The sequence below is a fragment of the Gossypium arboreum genome, chromosome 9 (genome assembly GCF_025698485.1).
Source record: "Gossypium arboreum isolate Shixiya-1 chromosome 9, ASM2569848v2, whole genome shotgun sequence".
NCBI lineage: Eukaryota > Viridiplantae > Streptophyta > Magnoliopsida > Malvales > Malvaceae > Gossypium > Gossypium arboreum.
This window is the reverse complement of record NC_069078.1, coordinates 85,636,363-85,653,665: the sequence shown is the minus strand read 5'-3', so window position 1 is coordinate 85,653,665 and position 17,303 is coordinate 85,636,363. Positions and strand designations below refer to the sequence as shown.

Genomic DNA, 17,303 nt, shown 5'->3' with positions numbered 1-17,303 from the left:
ATTATGGAAAATTCTGATATTTTATAGAATTCATGGGTTGTTATCAATTTGTTTGAGAATAACAGCTGGAAATAAGGATTAAATTGTAAGAATTTTATTTTTTAGCCTAAGGATGAAATCGTTATTAATTAAAAAGTTTAGGGGTAAAATGGTAATTTTGTTTAGAGCATCAATTGAATGTATTAGAACATGAAATAAATGAAAACGACGATCAAATTTATTTGTAAAGATCCGGATGACTAGAATACAAAACTTGAACGTGGAAAAGAAAATATATCGAATTAATAAAATTATAAACATGAACAAGTAACGAGGTAAGTTAGTGTAACTTGAATTGTATTTTTAAATGCATGAAATATCAATATAATGAATTACCCGATTTATGTTTATGAAGAAATGGCAAAAGAATAATATTTATCATGACATGTAAATAGGTGATTATCTTTGATACGTTGATACAAGGAAATTAATTAAATTGAGACGAGTAATAAATTCAAGTACAACATATCGAGAAAAATAAGTACGTTAAGGGACAATATGTTTGATTTTAATTGATTCCAAATATGAACGTTAGATGAAATGAAATATCTGATAAATAAATAGGTAACTCCGGTAATGCTCTGTAACTCTATTCCGGTGACGGATTCGGGTTAGGGGCGTTACAATATATGCATGATTTTATATGTGAATTATTATATTTACAAAATATATGTAAGACAAATTTGAAACAAATTTGCTTTCAATTAACATTATAAATTATTTTTTAAATATCAATTAAAATTTTATCATTAAATATTTAATCCAAATGTTTATTAAAAATAAAGTTTATTATAAAAATAAAATATACTAATATTATCTTTTATTTAAGATGGGTAAATTCATAAATTATCATTACTTTCTTAGGAAAGTACTTAATGAACCAAACGTGATAATGTAATTTTTCCGAATTTTCAATCAATACATTTTCATGCATACCAAATATTATAAAGTAACTTTTTCAGTAATCACATTCTCTGTAATCACATCTCATTAAAATCATAACATGAAAAAGTACCAAATATTACCTTAAATCTATGCTCTTTTCGACAAGCCTTGAAGTAAACAACATTTACCTAAAATAAATTCAACCATCTTTGAAGTGAAGAAAAAATTGAAAATATTTATATAAAATTTGTAACTCATAATTTTATAAATAAAAAATTTTTATTTCGATTTTTCAATCTTACTTTTACTTGAATTTTGTGTGCCTAGTCTAATTTTTATGTCATAAATACTGCAGGGGTGAAGCCAGAAAATTTTTTTAGGGGGACAAGATGAAATTTTAATTTTTTATAGTCTATATCTTTATAATTTGTAAAGGATTAAATTAAATTTTTATAATTTTAGGGAGAGACAATGTATAATTTTATCTTTACTAATTTAAAATTTTTAAAAAAATTTAAGAACTAAAATAATAATTTAGAGACCGGGGTCTAACTTCGCTTACTAAATCCAATACACACGCTCGCGAGAGAACAAAACATCGTAATTAACTATTGCCATTATTGCAAGAAGCATGTTATGCACATGCATGCATGATCAACGTGAAAACAATCCAATTAAAATTTCTTACCCTTACGGGCAGTCAACAAAATGTACTGTTTAATTTGACAGGAAACAAAAACCTATTCATTTTTTTACAAAAGAATATATGTTGTACTGTTAAATAAATCTTAATCGGCTTTAATTGAAACCGTAATTCAACGTTTAGACCGATGTTTTCTTCTTCTCAACCATCAAATTCATTTTAATTTCCTATTTTCCAAAACTAATCATATAAAGAGTTGAACATTTTAAATTTCATTTGAAAATAATTAAAATTAAATTGTTTACTTTAAGAAAGAATAAGAGCCTCTTTGAATAAAGCGTTTATTTCTAATATGATGTGTTTTCTTTCTATCTCACGTTATAATATCTAATTTTATCATCACCATTATTTTTATACTAATTATAAATAAACGCATCTCTAATCAAATTTTAATTATATTCAAACCTATTACATATATGGTATACTTATCCTCGTCTAGTGTGAGGATTATCAATGGTAAAATTAGAATTTTTTTGATTGAATTAAATTGTATATTTTACAATAGTAAAAATATAATTTCATCATTTAATAGTCTATATCTTTATAACTTTTAAAATATTAAATTAAAGTTTTATCATTTTAGAAGACTAAAGTGTAACTTTATCATTACTAATTTAAAATTTTACAAATTATAAAGGATTTAAATGAAAATTTTTCCATTTTAAGGGTCCACTAGAATACACCTTTTTCTTCTTTTTTGTTTTTTTAGGTTACAACAACTCCACATTTAAATGTGCCCCAAGGTTTTCTTGAACACGTTAATAATTTATAATCCTAATCCCCTCATTTACATTTCAATGTTTTCGTCTTTACCACTAAGGAATTCGCACGGTCCACAAAGGTTGAGCTATGGGATTTTAATGGTTTAGGTTTAAGGCCCCCACATTAAGTAAAATACGTGTAAATTATTTTTAAATTTATTTCAGCTTAAATCATATTATATGTGAATTTTCACCAAAATTATTTTGATTTAACTCTGGATAATTTTTTGAATAATAGTTCAGTTATATTCTATAATGCTTGATTTTAGCCATAATTAATTTAGATATATATAAATCTGTGATTGTAACTTAAAGCAAATTTTATTTTTAAACTATTCTCACAACACGATAAATCCATCAAGACACGAATCAAAGTTCACTTAATTATGTTTTCATGTTGAAGTTCCACGGTCTTAACAAAATATTTTTAAAAGCAAACAACTAAATTAACTAGAAAGCCTTAAACTTTAAATTAAAATGCTATAAATAATTTTAAATTTTAAACTCTAAAAATTATAAAACCCTAAATCTTAAATTCTAAATATTAATATTTTAATTATAACCCTAAATCCTAAACTTTTATTTTAAGTGTCTTAATTTTAAATACTAAATTATAAACCATCAAACTTAAACCTTAAAATCTAATTAAACCTTTTACTCAAAACACTAAACAATGAAAAGCTAAAATCTAAATACTAATTTCTAATTGAAACCTAAACACAAAGTCTTGATTGTATTAATTAGTTTATACATATTTTCTTACTAATTAATTTATACATGTTATTTGCATTCTCACAAAAAATTCAAATTTAGATTGAAATTTTAAATTTATAATTCAAACATAAAAGAAAATTTCCGAAAAAGTTTTTTCCTTAGAGATTACAAATTTTCCTAAACATAAAATTTAGAAAACTTTATGTGACGTACTCACAATGAACTCCCTTTTCCTTCCAAAAAAAAAAAAAACACCAAAATTATGGTGAAAAAAAGATGTGGAAAAAAAAGGTTTAGGTTCTTGGGAATTGAACCATGGTTACCCTGCTCGTTGAATGCACCAACTTTCAAAGGCAAATTGATTTCAAACTTCGTGCACTGAAGATTAGCTCCCTTGCCCTATTCAACAAATTATCAAAACCCTCCTTTTGAGTGTGCAATGTTTTGGTGGGGCATTTGAGTAAGCTGATATAGGTTTCAAGATCGTGCACACATGAAGGGTTTTGAACATTGAAGAAATCCATCACTAACTCAACCCCAACATGAGCATAACAAGAGCAACTTATCCATGGCAACTCATATCTCCCCCCCAAAACCCTAAAATTCTCATTCAAAAACATCCCTGGAAGCTTCGTAATGGGGTCATTTACATTCACTATTCTCATCACTTTAACCCCTAATTCCTCACACCTTTGCTTGAAACTTGGGTTCCCCACTCTTGGTCCCCCAAAGGAAAATACAGTAATTGGTACTGTTTCATGATCAGTTTTATTTAAACCAAGCTCAGCTATATCATAAGCAAGAAGAAGAGCCAAAGCACTCCCCATACTATGACCAGCCAATGTAATGCTCAAATTCTCAACTTTGTGCTTGTTTAACAGCCTGGAAACCTCAGATAAAAGCTGCTCTCGACAACTTTCGAGCCCGAATTTGCCCTTAGTTTCATCAGATGTATACAAGCTCAAAAACCCAGACTCCACTTTCACATCTGGATTTGGATTGTTGGGGTCGAGGCGTGCAGGCGTTAGTGAGCTCATTAAATTAGTAACCCATTCATGATTCGTAACCGTTCCACGGAATGCTATCAGCAAATCCCGTCTCCCGAGCCTTTTAACGGTGGATTCATCCGATGACACGGCTACATATCCGATCCAATAACCACGAGAAGCCTCGTTTTGCATTGGGATGTTGACATCGGGTGTAGCGTAGATATATTTAGTTACTGTATAACCACAATCCTCCATGCCAACTTCATTTAACATCCTACTTCTGCCATACTTGCAATGCAAGTATCTTTTGGAAGTGGGATCGAGGTCGAAGGCCTTGTAACATGCTGCAACGAACTCTCCATATCGAATAATCTCTTTTCTGAGGAGAGGGTGCAATGGTTCTACTAGATTTTCCCAGTTGTTTGAACCTTGAACCTCTCTCCAGAAATGAGATAAGGCTGAATTACCAGTTTTAGCAGTAGTCTCCTCTGCCATTGCTGCTGCTTCTGCAGCAACAACTGATTGTCTTGATGAAGAAACCCCAGTTTTTTTATGCAAAAAAACTTGCCCAAATGAATGTGATTGAGCTTGGTTGTTGTTCCCTTGAAATGTAACATGGTTCAGGTTTAATCTTGGTCTGAAAACTTTTGACGCCATTTTCAGAGCATGAAAGAGAGAGATAGAAATTTGGAATTGGATAAACACACACACCTGTGTGTATATATATATGTATAAAGGAAGGAGACAAGGAAGCTTGGCGTGGGATATTTAAAGAGACAAAGAACAGGAAATGGTGTTTCTCTCATGGTGATGAAAACTTAAAACAGCAAATAAAAAGAAATGAAAGTAACGAGTATTTTACGGAGAAGATCATCCCAATTTTATTAAGAAAAAGGGTTAATTTATTTTATTTACAGTAAGTGGTCTGTAGGGTTTCAAGCAATCTAACTGAACACAAACTCTAGATAATAATTTATACGATATATAATATTTGGTATATGTAGCCGTTACTTCCTAAAACACAAAGGGGGGGGGGGGTCGTATTAAGTAACAATTATGTTTCAAATTAATGGACAAAATATTATTCTTATTATCTAACCATAATAGAGTGGAATTGAGCGAGTTATGGTGTACTCAGGAATTTTTTTTTAGAGTTCGAATTAAATTATATATTTTTAAGATAGTAAAAATATGATTTTATTATTTTAATAGTCTATATTTTTATAAATTTTAAAAATTAAAACAAATTTTATCATTTTAAGAGGGCTAAAGTATAATTTTATTATTATTAATTTAAAATTTTATAATTATAAAGGGCATAAATGAAAATCTTTCCACCGCTTGGTTATTGATATATATATATCAGGGTGTTCATTACTAGTAACAGTGACTAATTTTCTCGTCGTAAATGCTCTCTAAATAAGTAAATGATTGGTAACGAAATATGCTCCATTCTTGTGGATAAGGATTAATATATTCATCATTTTGTTGTTGTCACGCTTGGTCATGGCCATATTTGACATTTTAAAGCATTTTTTTCAATAGTAAAAGAATTTTATTAAGGACAATAATAAAGAAAGAAATAAAATTTCAATTACAACAATAATATAAACCAAAATCAAGAGGTGATCGTGGGTCAAGTTGGACTATAATAAAATTCCAATTCTATTTTATAGGCTCAAGCCCAAAAAACTTATCTAAGGCTTGATTTATTTTTTAAATGAACTTTAATTTTTTACCTAAATTCATTTTTCAGGTTTATATTTTTGTCTAACATTTTCTATTTTTCGATTGAGTTGAGTGACCCAACTCATAATCAGATAAAAATCAAATAAAAAAAAAGAGAGAGAGAAGGAGGTTAACTCAAGCCCATAAGTATATAGACAAATGTGAGTCATCCCATTATTATAATAATTATGATTCTAAATTTAATATTTAAAAAAATTAAAACACTAAATTCATAAATTCTAAATTTCTTTAAATATGATTTTTTAAAATTTAATTAAAAAAAACAATTGATAAACTTAGATGAAAACAGGAACTGTCAGCCTGTAGTTTTTAAAACAGGTAAATAGGAAGTTAACGACGACTTACCACCAAGCAAGCACTAAACATGCAAAACCCCAACTTTAACCAGTCAAGCAGCCACAAAAATTGTATCACATTTAACATGATAAAAGACAAGACTATATCCAAGAAACATCACCCATAATTTCCATGGTACCTTTCAGTTTTATTCTTGCACGTGCAAACACTACTACAGTTGAATCAAACTCAACCATCAAACCCCTAGACCTTGATTTGAGTGAACAATTTTATTACGTATCAATAATATTATTAGTTATCACCATATCTTAATTGATTGTAGATTATATTATTTGACGTTTATATGTAATTATAAAAATTTAATTTATTTGAACAACCAGTCAAATAATATGGTTGTTAATTCTTTTATGTAATGATGTTTAATTATGGAATATTAACTTATAACAACATAAAAATTGGTTACCTCCTATGTAATACAACTGTATTTAATCATTGCGTAAAGTTAATTTTAACAACCATAATATTTGATTACAAAATTGTATATGTAATAATATTATTATGGTTGTTTAATTTTATTTTGCTCTAAAATATTATTTGGGTGGTAAAATAGTCAACAACAATCTTAAAAAAATTGATTATTTTTTATTTGGTTGCAATTAAATTTAAATAAACATCTAAGAAATATATAAGAAATAATCTAATAAAAATAATTTACAACTAACTAACCCATAAAATTTAAAGCTTGAAAATTGTAAAATTATATATATTGTATCATAACTAAAATTTTTATAAACCGTTACTAAAATCAATACCATGCAAGATGTAATAAAAATTGAAGGTTTATATCACCTAATAATAATAATAATAATAACGAAGTTTGAGATTTGAATCAATCCATACGCAAATAGCTTTGTGCATAGTTAAACTTTATCCTACAATTCACAAGTTATACAATTAAGATTAGAATTTTGATAAATATTATTTTTAATTTTTATTATGAAGTTGTAGTTATAACTAAAACTAATATTATTTAAGGTTGTGATCTTGTTGAGTGAAATGTACGAAAACTCATAGAAGTATGCATTAATATTTGTCGTATTTCTTTTATTAGTTGTAGTCTAATTTTTCTTTGACCATGCTGTTCACATTCTACTCGACTTGCTTCATCATTTTCAAGGATTTTTGTCTAAATTCTCTCTTCAACTGATATGTGATTTGTTTTAAAATCATTTATCTTTTCCCGAAGCTCAGTGACTATACCTTTTAATTCTACCACCTCTTACTCGTGATCTAAAAATATCATGTATAAAAATAAGCTACTTGACTGTTCAAAAGTAATAGCTAGTAAAACTATAAGGATGACAGGTAGAAGACCAATTATGTTGTAATGTTACAGGCCATGAATCAAAGCTAATAACGAATGCACACAGAACTTCTATGGAGGTCAATGATTAAATACGAGCTCATTTGACCCATTTGAACTGACCTGATTCGTGAAACATATAAAGAATGTCACCTATTTGAAGTTTTGATGGTCCAATGAAATACTCCAGTAAAATTCAAATTATCATGGTGAATATTTGTAATCCTAAGGGATAAGATTATATAGAGTTTAAATCTCTTAGGACTCCCATATTGTAGATAGGTTTTGATTTCAACCTCAATGTAATTTAAATTGTACTGTTGGATTTGAGGAACTCAACTAGAAATAAAGACATTCCCATCATTTATAATTACTCATTTGTATTTCTTTAAAATAATAGAAACACCTTAAGAGCGTTTATTCAAACACCTTGTATGCACTGTTTTCTTGTAAGGTTTTTTATTTTCTTTTTGTTGTTTATTCATTTTTAATTTGCGTTCGCTTTTTCTCATTGTCTTACAGAATTTCATTTGTAAATTTTCGCTTTCGAAGGTTAGACTAATTTAGACAAATTTGTAGTGAAATTTCTGCATAAGATTGTACGGTTTGCGAGAATTAAATTCTAGTCCTATGACAACTACATATCAACAAAGCATTTTTGTACGGAGGAATTACAAATTGAGGCCGTAATATTAAAGTACTTATGATTTCCATCATAAGAGAAAGCATGTGATAACATCCTGTTTTCTATTAAAATTCCTTTTGTTAATTGCTGGACACTTGAGTTTAGGGTTTTATAGATAATATTTTTCAAAATGTAAACCGTTAACAACAATTGCAACTTTAAATATATACAATCGTCTTTTCTTTTGTATTTATATACTAATGTATATGTATATATTTAAAGGTAAATAGAGTGTGCATTTCAACATACGTTAAGTTTAGGCACAGCGTACATTAGTTATTAATTTTATCAATTTCACCTTTATTCTTTTAGTTAAATTTCATTAATCAACATTTTAAAAAATCAAACTTGACTATTAACCCTTCCTAAAAAGTTGAATTGATGTTTTGTTAACGAAAATATTAATTAAAATGTTAAAATTATATTTTGGACTTTTATGAACTTTTCATAATTTTTTTATTTTGATTTATTTTATAATTTTTAATTACTTATTGACATGATATATAAAACAAATAGTATTATTTCAATATAAATCATATGTGAATTATCACGTCAACTTTATTAATGAATTAATGTTTTAGCTAATATTTTTATTAAAAAATTGATTTGACATTTTTTAAAAGTTAATGATTAAATTTAACTAAATAAAAATAAGATTATTGTACATACCTTTAATAAGCATTAAATATAATTTAACGATATTTGAAAATTTTCATTTCCTTTATACTTTGTTTCTATTACCTTTAATACGATTTAAATATATACAATATTCCTTTTATTAATTACTGGATACTTTAGTTTAGGAGTCGGGTTGCCGTGCGGGCAGTCATCTCCGGTTGCCGACGATATCTATCCTTCTCGTCCAAACTCGTTTCTTCAAAATCATCACTGATTTTCCTAGATCTAAAGCCAAAGTTACAGCCTAGCTTTCTCCGATCTCCCTTCCCCACCGTCGGATCAACCCCCATTTTTTTTATCTTGTTTCTTTACTCTTAAGCGTCACTTTCACCCTTGAAATCTACGAATGGAGCTGTAAAGCCTCATCCGGCTTTTCCTCTCCACTGTCCAGCTTTATGGGTTTGGTGTTTTGTTGCTATTGACACTTGTGTTCTATTTTTGGTGGTTTGGGGTTCTTGGTTCATGGGTTGTTAGTAGGTTTAGTGGGCTGAAGATGATAATGGTGAATGTTCTTGGGTGAGATGATGGTGATAAAGGGAAAACAAAAAAAAAGAAGAAGAAGAGAGGAAAGAATAAGAAACGTGGAAAAAGAAAAAAGAAAGAAAAAAAGAAAGTAAAAGAAAAAAAATTAATGAAGTTCAAAATTCAGTCCGTTATAATTTATACTGTGATTGTCATTTACCCGTAATTGTACCAGCAAAATCAATATCCTATCAGCCAGACAAGCATTTGGAAACCGATTTAACATTTGTAGATGTCAACAAAAAGCTTTGATCATTAAAAATTGAAAATGTAAATCAATTGTTAGAACAGAAAATTCAAAGGATGATTTGAGTAATTTTCCAAGAAAAATTCAGAGATTCCTAGTTTCCCTTCAAGAGGGAGGTTTTCCATGTCTTCATTTACAAACATCTTAAGCTTCTGAAACTAAATGTAAGCCACTGAACTATAGAACTAACAGTACCTTAGATAAGATCAACATAGCATACTTCGTCCTGTATTCGGATGATCCTAACCCCTTCTCAACCGATCAAGGAACTGTAGCCATTAAGAAATAGCAAAAGTGAAATACTTTGCTAACAGTCAATACTCGGATCAGACAACTTCATGATGTCGAACTTGAAAACATGCAAGCATAAATACTAATCCATGCAAGTTTTTTCTTGATTAGCAAGAAAATGAATTAAAGAACGTCATAGCAGCTTAATATAAATTGCAGATGTTTACGGACTAGATGTTTCCGAAAAAAATGAAAAGCAATGAATTTTTATGTCAAGCCATCAAACAAACAAAAACTACAAAGAGGTAACCAAGAAAAGTTTATCAACATACCATGACCGGATACTGTATAACCCATCCAACAACCGGAATGTGACAGAGGAACCCACTGACCGAAGGCCAAAAGCCACTGAAAGAAGAAAAAATGCAACTGAAGTTTAGCAACAGCATAAACATGTTATCTTATTTAAGGCTCGCAACGCAACACAAAACTAACCTGAAAACCACAAAGCAACCATATATTTCCAAGATTATACCAACTATTGGCCAACGCACGAACAAGAAAAAGAGCCCCAGAATAAAACAAGCAGTACCCTGAGTAAGAAAGGAGATAGAGACAGAATTACATCAGTGTCCATCGATACTATGTAATTTAAATTCATCAATATGTTTAAAATATTTGTGAATAAAAGTAATTAAAGCAACTTCTTACAAATATTGTTAGGATGTAACAAATCAAGCATAATCGATGCATCACATGCGCCTAACTTCCATTAGAAGGCCAAAAAAAGGTAAAGTTTATACTAAGGGAACCTAAAGCTATATAGGTTGATCAGAAAAAGTAAACTGCATACTCTTCACAAGTGGTATGGAATAGTACTCATGCTACTGAAGGTAACGAAACTCTTTATGAATGATTTATTCCAATGGATACACATCGAGAAATTAAAACCATTGTAAGTATTACGGGACGAGTGAATTAACATGATTTTGTAAACGGTACCTTGTAGTTTTTTCTGAAAAGCTGCAAAGTAGAATACCAACCGATCAATATTATGACCCCTGCTAACCACAAAATCTGATTGCATAGTTCCAGAATGTTAGAATACTGAAATATAATGAATTATCATATTGTGACACATAATCTACATAAAAATTATGTTGTTTCTATGCAGGGCCTTACATTTCCTAAAGCAAGCAGACCCCTGTCAAAGAAGAGAGATACACCTAGAAATGTGAAGGAGATACCGAAGCCAATAAGACCCAAGCCAACCTCTGCAAATTAAAGCCAAAATTTCTCGTGTTACAAGCCAAAAGATTATGGACCTTGTCAGCAGCATGCACACCATTTGAGCTGGCTAATCTTAGTGATTCTAGTATTTATTTTAGGGATTTTATTCTTTATGTACATAATTCATGGATTTACTATGGTATAAAACCTACTTTTGTACATTCAATTCAACTCAAGAAATACAAATTCCTTGGAATTCATCATATTTCAAAACGGTGTCCGAACCAGTAAAATGAGTTTTAATTTTGTGAACCCATTTACAGCAAACAAAAGACTTTCCAGTAGGCAAATCAACAAAACCCCAAGTATGTGTTTTCTCTAAAGCTTGAATTTCTTCGGCCATTGCTTGTTTCCGAAGATATAGTTAGTTCTAGCTTCCTGAAAATGTATTAGGTTCAAACAAGGAAGCAATGGCAGAATAACAGTGACAATCACGAAGATACAAGCAAACCATTAATTACTAACTTCAATGACAGAATCAATCATATTAGTCAACAGTCCTTATACAATAAATTCAAGCTTGATAATTCAACTTTACACAAAAAAAATTATTAGGGTTCAAACAGGGAAGCAATGGCAGAAATAACGATTATAGTCACGAAGATACAAGCTAACCATTAATTCCCAACATCAATGAGGGAATCAATCATATTAATCAATAATCTTCACAAAAGAAATTTCAAACTTAATATTTCAACCCTACACAACAAAAATATGCTTACTTTGTTGCTCAGTTATTTCATACACCATCTTGATATTCGCAGCCTCAATCAAGATAAGATCGAAACTTGTAGAATTTCAGCTAATCTACAACATATTTATGAGATGAAATGAGAATTGAAGCTTTAGTATTTAGGAATTTCTACATTTGCAGTAAAATGAAAGCTTTGGTATGACAAAGTTATTCATTGGTTTCCAATAACATGTCAACTTGGTGTTAATGAGCAGATCAAAATGCAACCATAAATGAACAAATTACCGAAAATAAATAAATACAATTATTGCTTCATTTACCTTTAACAGGAAAACAAATCAGATAACAAATAGAAAGGAAGAATTAAAAAATAAATTAATTGAAGATAACAGGAAAGAATTTAAGAATCTAAACCCAGAAATAGAAAAGACTGAACAATTGAAAATCAATAGGAAAATATAAAACAGAAATTACCAGTAAGTTTAAAGTAAGGAATCGAGAGCTGATCGCTGTACTTGGGTTGAAACTTGAAAATGAAAAGGCTGATGCAAATCACCGCTGCCGTTCGACCCCCTTGAGACGGTCCGTTTGATGAAGCACGCATATTGCAGGCTTGGGCTTCTAATTAGATCATCAATATTTGACCAGTAATTGTTGGGTAGAGGGTCTAGGTTGAGCCCAGGAACCTTAGAATGTAACCCCTTTTTGCTATACTCATAAAATGTTAAATCACCATTCGAGGCTTAAACTTAGCAACAACTCTCATATTAAGGTTTAAATTTTTTTAGTCCACTTTAATTTTTAAACTTGATAATTATTCTCACATTAGGACTTGAACTAGACAATTTTTTTCACATTAAGCTTGAACTTTTTTTTTCAAGTTAGTCCTTAAACTTGACAATTATTCTCATATTAAAACTTAAATTTTATACATCTAAATTAATTGTAATCAAAATGAAGCAGTGGAGAAGGATAATTGAACTAAAAACCAAAATATGTCTAGAACCAAACTAAAATAACTTTGAAAAAGACCAAACATGTGGGATTGCAATAAAAATAACTCTAGGGACAACCCATAGTTAAGGGTAAATATATTTGGTGATACTTAAAGGATCGCTGTCTGCGATAAGATTTTCCTTGAAGAGGATATCTGTTTGGGTATGCTTGTGGGATCAAGCAGTAATTAGTTTTTTTTTTTTTTAAGGCTTGGCCTATTTCCATTTCTACCAAAAAAAAAAAAATAGAGGATCAATTTAGTCTTTGTGTTGTTAAAAAGAATCAAATAAAATTAAATTAGAATAGAGTTTATTGTTAATGTAATCGTTTAAAAGCTGTTCTTTTCTACCAAAAAATTATCATTTACCTTTTAATAGAGTTAATATTTATAAACTTTTTATGATTCTGTAAATGATTTTTTTTGTTTGGAAATGAATTGCAATTGAAAATAAATAAATTTCAAGATATTTTTTTACAGTAAATATTAATTTTGTTATAATTTAAATTTATTGGATTCTTTTTATTAATATAGAACTAAATTGATCAATTTAATAGTAGAGAAACTAATTTAATCCGATCTTTATAATAAAGGGATCTCCAATATATTTTAACCCATAGTTAGGTAGAAAGTGAAAAATCAAACCTAAGAAAGTGTCCAACCTTAACCTTTACCAATAATTTAATATTTTAGTATATTTAATTATATAATCTCATCTAATAAATTAGGGGTGAGTGTTTGATTGAATTGAGTGAAAAATTTTGGCGTATTTGAGTTGATGAATCCTATTTTTATTATCATCGCAATTCAATATGAATTTTTTCGAACCAAGCCAAATAAAATGGAGTTCAATTTAAGTCAATTTGAATAAATTTATTTTTAATTAAATTTAAAAAATAAACTAACCAAATTAAAAACTCGTTAGCAATATGACTAAATTTTAAGTTAATTAGCATATTTTGATATCATATATATTTCAAATTTCATCCATATTCATTTTACTGTATATGAGTATTTGAAAACTCCTTTAAAGCAAAATAAGAAGAAAACTAAAAAAAATAGTATGATAAATTTGATTTGATATTTTACTTGTTCAATATCTCGAATTTATTATTTTGGATTTTAAAAATAAATTATAGTTTAACATATCTTTTATAATTTTTGCTATTTTACTTTTTGAATTTTTATCAAATTTTTGAAATGAAATTATAGATATTTTATATTTTTAAATATTATTTTGATTATTTTGTAATTTTTAAAAGAAAAATATTTACATTAATATATTATTTAAGTTTAATTTTTTAAGTTTAAAATTTAACTCGACTCAAACTCAAAAATTAAAATAATTATTAATTTGATTAAAATAATCTAATAACTCAAAATTAAAAAATATATTTTTAAATCAAATCAAAGTTTACTCGTCCCTATAATTAGTTGGATCAATGACTAGAAATCATAACGATTTGACTTCTATTGCGATTTTTTTTTCATTTAAAATGTGTTAAACTAATATTGTAATATTAATATTTTTTATATATTTTTGAATAATTTAATTATAAGTTCTGATTATATCTACTTTTTTTGACACAATGTCTAGAACTACTCACGTCCTTCTACATTGACAACAATACTCATGCCAATCGAATTAAGACTCAATCGACTTAATATTTTATATTTATATATAAAAAATTAAATAACTCATTCTTATTAATCAAAAATATTAATTTAGACCCAATTGGGTTTGGATTAAATCTGTTAAACTAAACAAGTCTGTCCATTATTAAACATTTTCCATTGAAATTCAATATGTTGGGATAAGTCTTACATTTTCATTTACTCGGCTTCGTACAATGGATAATCTAATGTCTGAATAATTCTTAATTTGGTCATAATAATTGGTTGATTGCTCCTTAAGAAATATTAAATATACATCATGAAAACTACGCCGTACCGTACGGACGCATTCAAATTATTTCTTTTAATTCTTTGTAACTAAAAAAGAAAAGTCCACACTCTATAAATTACTTTTATGCATCTTTCACTTGAAAAAATGGGTCAATTATCGAAAATTAATATTTATTTTCTTAGCATCAAATTAATAAAAAAAACCTAATACATTTATTTTGTTAATAAATATCACATTCATCAACTTTTCATATAAAAACTTGCAAGATCAGACAATTTGACTACTCAAACATTTATAAAATTATAAATTTATATTTCAATTTTGATTTTGATATTCTTAAAATTATTTTAGCTTTACTCAAATATAGTAATAAATGAAAAATTCAATTAAATGTCTTTCTTGTAAGAAGTTGGATTTACATTTTTGTGTGTAATAAAAAGAAAATAACACTTTGTTACATAGGACTATTTTAAGTAAAAGCACTAATTGTTCTACCAAAACAAATCATCACTAGAATCTCCTTTGGTGGATCAACAAAAACCTGCAACCCTTCCTTTCAATTAGAAGTCATTCTAGTTAGGTGATCAAAAACTTGATTCTCCTTCCAATGAATATGCCTTATAAACCACTAATTTTCATGTTTCAAGAATTGTTTAGTTCACCTGGGCAAAGCAAAACTCGAAGCCTCCAATGATCCATCCTGGATAATACTAACCACTTCCAAACTATCAGATTGAATCATTAGCCTTTTGTGTCATTGTTCATGAAGAAGAGAAAGGCCATCTAAAATGCCCTATATCTCTGCATCAAAAACTGAACAATTATCCAAGAATCGATTATAGCCTAGTATCTAGTCTCCATTGCTTTTGCGTAGTACTCCACCAGATGCTGTCGGTCCTGAATCCATCTTAACCAAACCATATATAATTTTTTTATAAACATTGATTAATAATTATTTTCAATATGTATAAACCACTAATTAAGAATTATTTACTTATATGAGGATAATCTCTTGACCTAGAAATGTATCAAAAGAATGACTTTCTTAAAATAAATATATATTAAAAAGTTACTAATATAATTACAATAGCAAATAATATATTTAAATAACTATAATCATAAATTCATAATTAAGATTTGATAATATATATAAATTTAAATAAAATAAATTTGGACATATTTCATTATGACATTTAAATAAAAATAAAATAAAATTGCACATAGATAAAATTCGAATACGAAAACTTAAACTACTCAAAAACTCAATCTAAAGTAAATCATTAAACTAAAATACTTTAGGTTAAATTAATGCATGCATAAAGATCTTACAAAATTTAGAAGAAAAACATTTTCATGATATATATACCTTTTATGTGCTTACTTTAATTATTTTTATCGCTTGCATGTGGCAAGTGGTATATAATTAAAAAAGGGGTCAATTTTTTTTTAATTAATTCTTCATATCAATTTGTTTTTATTTTTTAATAAAACAGCAAATCAAAACAAAAATCAATTGAAAAATAAGAAAAATTGTGCGAGACCCAAAACGTGCAAAGAGAGTAAATCTGGCAATGATAAGTGACAAAGAGGTGAACTTTTTTTTTTTCATTATTTTTCATAATTTCGGTGGATAAATTATCTGTTTTTAAAGGAAAAAAAAAGAAGCAAATTTGACAAATAAAAAACAAGTTAGGATTAGACTTAACATATCAACAACTATTAGTTTATGTATCACACGAAATATTAATAGTGATATCAGCTTTTTTTTCAGATAACTTTGAAAATTATAATTGCAAATTTGTGTCAAAGGTTTCAACATCGTTAGACTGTCATTTTCTTTATTTTCGCCTATGGTTGGTGTAGCTAGAGATGTCAACCCACCGGTGCGGGGCAGAACGGATTTTTACCTGTCTCCTTATACTCTCAACATAATTAGATTTCGATTAGATTTGAAATTAAATATTAATTTAAGTGTCTAACTCAATTTAAAAAATAAAGGATATATTTAACTTCAATCCACTCAATTTAATATAGTTAATAAAGTCTTAATATAATTGATAAAGATAGATATTCTAAATCTTGAGTACTTAAGTTTCAGATCCACCGTGATATGGATAGATTTTCGAATCTTATTATGTGTTATTATCGTGTGGGTTTCAGTTCAATTAATCAATTTTAGTCTAATTTGTTTTTATTGTAATTATTTAATTCCACACTTTATGAGTGCTCACTCATGTAATTATATCCGTAAACTTTAGAAGAAAAAAAGTAATTCAATATAAATTTGAAAATTTTTATTATATAATTTTATTTAACAAAATTTGATAAAAAATATTTGTAAGTGTAATAAGTTTTCTTATCAAATAATTAATTTCACCAAATATTTCAATAAAATTAGAACTCTTCATGTATTTGGAATTTAGTCATTTTATTTATATTTGTTGTTAAGAATTTAATTCCTCTACTTTTTAGGTTAAAAGCTTTAGGTTTCATTGTTAACACCGTTAAAATTATTTTGTTAAATTTGATGGTGTCGTATATTGAAATAAGAAAATA

General features: G+C 27.8%; 2 protein-coding genes across 4 annotated transcripts; both read right to left on the bottom strand.

Annotated features, from left to right (window-relative positions):
• Positions 1-3,449: 3,449 nt before the first annotated feature.
• On the bottom strand, positions 3,450-4,748 carry LOC108455286 (galactolipase DONGLE, chloroplastic). The gene has a single exon (XM_017753865.1). It carries the CDS (start codon positions 4,746-4,748, stop codon positions 3,450-3,452), a length of 1,299 nt encoding a protein of 432 aa, XP_017609354.1.
• A 4,916-nt stretch (positions 4,749-9,664) lies between these two features.
• On the bottom strand, positions 9,665-12,554 carry LOC108455820 (vesicle transport protein GOT1). 3 transcript variants are annotated; one of them, XM_017754372.2, is made up of 7 exons: positions 12,322-12,454; positions 11,876-11,960; positions 11,046-11,137; positions 10,866-10,940; positions 10,359-10,456; positions 10,196-10,271; positions 9,665-9,901 (listed from the first exon to the last, which is right to left on the bottom strand). In XM_017754372.2, exons 2-7 carry the CDS (start codon positions 11,901-11,903, stop codon positions 9,875-9,877), a joined length of 396 nt encoding a protein of 131 aa, XP_017609861.1. In that variant the 5' UTR covers positions 11,904-11,960; positions 12,322-12,454; the 3' UTR covers positions 9,665-9,874. The 3 variants fall into 3 exon arrangements, with proteins under 3 accessions (XP_017609861.1, XP_017609862.1, XP_017609860.1); XM_017754373.2 differs by lacking the exon at positions 12,322-12,454 and adding an exon at positions 12,168-12,299; XM_017754371.2 differs by lacking the exon at positions 11,876-11,960 and having other exon boundaries at positions 12,322-12,554.
• Positions 12,555-17,303: the final 4,749 nt, after the last annotated feature.